This window comes from Exophiala oligosperma (genome assembly GCF_000835515.1).
Source record: "Exophiala oligosperma strain CBS 72588 unplaced genomic scaffold supercont1.5, whole genome shotgun sequence".
Lineage (NCBI taxonomy): Eukaryota > Fungi > Ascomycota > Eurotiomycetes > Chaetothyriales > Herpotrichiellaceae > Exophiala > Exophiala oligosperma.
The window spans coordinates 1-4,266 of NW_015622822.1; the positions used below are offsets into that span (position 1 = coordinate 1).

Consider the following 4,266-nt stretch of genomic DNA (forward strand, 5'->3'; position numbering starts at 1 on the left):
TGTCGTCCGTAGTCTCTCTTCGAAAATCTTCCGGAGTCATCACAATAGGGACTGGATAGTAAGTTTCCTACAATATTCTTAGTTAGGATGTAGGATGTAGAGGGTAAAAGCTCACCATATCTTCTTGACGAGGAGGCCAACTGGAAACGAAACAACTTGAATACACCGTACACTTCCCCTTCCGGCGAACAGCGATATATAGATCTGCGTCATATAATTCAACAGTCTCATTGCATTTTCTAAGGAGACTGCGTTTGCGCTTCTCGAAATTCTCGTTCGCTCTTCGCCCACCACTCTTTTTTGGGACGCTTCCTTCTCTTTTATCTCGCTTTTCAAAAGCCTGCAAGGTCGCATGAGCTGCGGATACTGAAGACATTATCACTCGAGGGCGACTGTGGCGACAGAAGTTTAGGAGGTATCTTTCGCATGGACGGCGGCGATCGTCCCGCAGGTATCAAGGACTTCATTTGTCGTGACCCTGATGTCCTCTCTTTCAGAGGGGACGAGAAATAGGCCATTGCCTTCTCTCATACAGGTCACCGATTTGGGAGGCAATGGCAAATCCGCAGCTTTGAATGGTATAGTACAGAACCGTTTTCTCTGGAAGTGAATGGGAATGTTGGAGCCCAAAAAGGGGCCCTCGAAAGACATCCAACGACGTCAGCCAGAACCACAGGTCATGGGAACGGGCCCTCTTCTAGGGATCGTTTTCGCTGTAAGGAGAACGGTTGTGCAAAGGAGAATTTGACCACAGCCTTCCATGGTGCATTCAGTGTCTTTCCGATGCCCCAGCGAACTTTGTTTTTCTACCTCGCCTCGCACGCGAAATGGGAATCTCGGTCAACCATAGTGACACTAGCGCAACTTGCATTTTGCGCTCTGCGCGTTCCCGTAACTACTGGCATTGTGTAGCTCCGCTTCTGCATGCGACAGAGGTTGCCCTCGACAGTCCACGAGGCAAGGGATATGCAATCCTTAGTGAATGTCACGAAGTGACCTTATGGCCGCAGGCTGTGGCATGGTAGAGAAAGGTGTCCCGACGACTTGGCACAGATACTAGTGGACTACTGGAGCCATAAGAGGCAAGTCACGTGATGTGCCCAGCATTGATCAGTAGGAATGGCTATTCCCAATACGTAGGGGGGGAGCACGCTGTACAAGGAAATGGCTATTCCCAGTACGTGGGGAGAGCGCACTGAACCAGGAAATGTTATTCCTGGTACGAAGGGGCGTTCGCGTGGGACGCTTTTAACAGAGTCTGCAATTAACCCAATGGGAAGCATCTCATCCTGACGATGGGGAATTTCCAACGGACTTCGCGTGTTGAAAAACCTCGTCCCGCCCAGAGAGACCGCCGCACTCCCCCATCATGGTACCGTCGAGCCCTGCTTATCAGTTTCAAGGAGAATGGAGAAGTGAATGCCTATGACTTTGACGAGGATCTTTCAGAGCTGGAAGAGGACAAGGAACAAGGGACAGATGATATCGAGCCGTTCCAGAGCGAGGACAGGGACGATCCGGGCTGCGAGTGCGATGATGAAGACTTAGAGTGTAACTGCAAGTTTGAGAACGATAATATGGGCGAAGATGACGGGTCGGAGAGATCGTACGACGGCTCTGATGCCGATTACTACTACGAGCTGAAAGAGGAGCGCGATGAAAGGAAGCAGGCGAAGCTACGGGAGCGGAAGGAGAAAGAACGACAACGAGATATTGAGAAGACCAGGGAAGAAGAAGTTCGCGTTGCATACAGATCTCTCAACAAGGCTGAGAAGGAACGCAAGACAGTCCCGGCCGGACCACTTGCTGGTCAGAGTTTCCAGCTGTTCTGCAGCGATCATGTTGACCTTTTTTACTCCGATTTCTACGTGACCAAAAGAGTGGACTTTTACTACCTCGACGACACAAGCAATCCCGGTCGACACAACCAGAAGCCTGGACGCGAAACTGACATGTTATATGGCGACGTGTATCTCAATGCAAATGCCAACTGCAACTTTGGCCCGTTCTGCCCCCCGAAGCGAGCGAGTCGGAAAGCTTTCAAGGTCAGGAGCTGCGATGGCATGTACGAGCTGTCGTTCAAGTTCCTCGGTGGTGGTTACCTGAAGCTGAGAGTCTACCGGGAAATATTGTTCATGAATCCATACAGCCCGAGCTCCCCAGCTCCTCCCGCGGCTGCTCCGGAAGTGTTCGAGTTCGTTGGCATCAGGCGCGATCGCGAGAAGGAGAAAGGGGAACGGCAGGAGAGGATGACAAATTCGCGCCGCTCGCCATCGCCCCGCGAGAGTTGGTTTGAGATGAACCATCCCATGGGATCTTGGAGCATCCAATAAGCCCAACTAAGCGGAAGGATGTCTTTCTGGCGAAGAAGCCATGGCCGGCGTGCTAGACCTTGACAATATGTGCAATCCCGTCTGTGGAAACAAAAGCTGACCTATGGGAGATAACTATGGGATTGACTTGGACGGTATCGAGGGCGTGGCATGTTCTCCCAACCTGGCCGGGTCCGAGAACAACGGAATCGATTTGGACCAACTCACCCCTTTTGAAAATGGGATCAACAATAGGACAGTATCTCCGGGACCAGGGCGGATCCTGGCAGGCTGCATAATATTCAACTGTTTCCCGCTGTTTAACGTTACACCATCCAAAGTCGGATACGACCTCTCAGTGTGATACAGGACTAGAATTTCTCCTGACAACGTTTCGAGCGCTGTGGGTTCGAGGAATGTGCTGCAGGGACCGCGACAATGGAGGAAGGCGGCTTTGCCTGTGGTCATGAGATATTAATTAGCGACGGCACGCATATAATGGACAATTAGAGGATTCGCTACATTCATCGCGTTGATCATATGTTTGACTCACTGCGTTCGGTCTGGGTGACTGCATTGTGCGATTTCAGCACTGCCACGGTATGGCCGCCATTGCTCGTTCTCCATGAGCCATCCTGCTAGGACACCTGCCTGGTCAAGAGCTTCCTTACTAGAGACACTAGCACTCATATGACTAAACGCTGTGTGACGTTGCGGTGCAATTCAGTCGTGTTCAGGTTTTGTGTCGTTTGTGTTCCCGTTCAAGTCTCTGCAAAGATCAGATGTCGTCACGTGCCCCACTTAGATTCCTCTACTTACTCCTATAATTAGAATACCGCGGCGTCCTGTTCCAAGAAGTCTTGGCGCGTACCCATCTGCGCTTTCTCAGGTACACTTTCCAAGGGGCACTTCCCTACCTGCGTCGATAAACCACGTGCCTTGACCACGTGCCTCCTAATGAGGGGTCTTGGGAGGTACGCTGTCCCAGCACAACCTGTCCTCAGCCAAACCTGTCCCCAGACGCAGCCTGTCCTCAGCCACAGCCTGTCCTCAGCCACAACCTGTCCTCAGCCACAACCTGTCCTCAGACACAACCTGTCCTCAGCCAAAGCTGTCCCCAGACGCAGCCTGTCCTCAACCACAACCTGTCCTCAGCCAAACCTGTCCCCAGACGCAGCCTGTCCCCAGACGCAGCCTGTCCCCAGACGCAGCCTGTCCTCAGCCACAACCTGTCCTCAGCCAAACCTGTCCCCGCCATAACCTGTCCCAAGCACAACCTGTCCCCAGACGCAACCTGTCCCCAGCACACTTTCTTCTTTACAAGATTGGGTAAGTTAATTATAAAGACTTGAATATACTGACTAACAATGCAGTATTGAAATATTGGTCCTGTACTGGAACAGGAGGTGTGATCGTTGCAACGGGGGTGTTAGATAAGCTGACGGAACCCGCCAGGCTGGAGGGACCCTTTTGCGGGCTGGTAAAGTCGCATATAATTGGTTAACTACTGGTTCCCATTTTCGGGTCCGCTGAGGCTTAGCGTAGTCATGGTGGGCTGGCTTGTAAACTAGAGGCCGTCGATCTGACGCCACACCTTAAGTGACGCCATACTTAAGTTAAACCATCTTGATTAACCACAGCAAGAAGATCTACTTAGTGTTGTTCAATTTTTGGGAACCTTCGTGGTTCCCAATTTTCTACTCCCGACCAGTATTGAGGCATCCGCCTGCGTACCAGGAAATGTTATTCCTGGTCTAGGGCAATCACCTAAGTACCAGGAATAGCATTTCCTGGTCCAGTGCGCTCTCCCTTCGTACCAGGAATAGCATTTCCTGGTCCGGTGCCTCTCCCTTCGTACCAGGAATAACATTTCCTGGTCCAGTGCTCTCCCCACGTACCGGGAATAGCCATTTCCTGGTCCGGTGCCTCTCCCTTCGTACCAGGAATAACATTT

General features: G+C 51.6%; 2 protein-coding genes across 2 annotated transcripts; one reads left to right on the forward strand and one right to left on the reverse strand.

Annotated features, from left to right (window-relative positions):
- Window positions 1-4: 4 nt before the first annotated feature.
- Window positions 5-783, reverse strand: PV06_05407 (uncharacterized protein; the record flags this gene model as incomplete). The annotated part of the gene is made up of 2 exons (XM_016406406.1): window positions 116-783; window positions 5-67 (listed from the first exon to the last, which is right to left on the reverse strand). Coding segments are annotated over exons 1-2 (324 nt in total), but the record flags the coding sequence as incomplete, so codon positions are not given.
- A 405-nt stretch (window positions 784-1,188) lies between these two features.
- On the forward strand, window positions 1,189-2,839 carry PV06_05408 (uncharacterized protein). The gene has a single exon (XM_016406407.1). The coding sequence runs from the start codon at window positions 1,296-1,298 to the stop codon at window positions 2,331-2,333; it is 1,038 nt and encodes a 345-aa protein (XP_016262011.1). The 5' UTR covers window positions 1,189-1,295; the 3' UTR covers window positions 2,334-2,839.
- Window positions 2,840-4,266: the final 1,427 nt, after the last annotated feature.

Bases quoted from the DNA above. Each gene is read 5' to 3' on its own strand.
- PV06_05408 (XM_016406407.1), top strand. From the start codon at position 1,296: ATGGGGAATTTCCAACGGACTTCGCGTGTTGAAAAACCTCGTCCCGCC.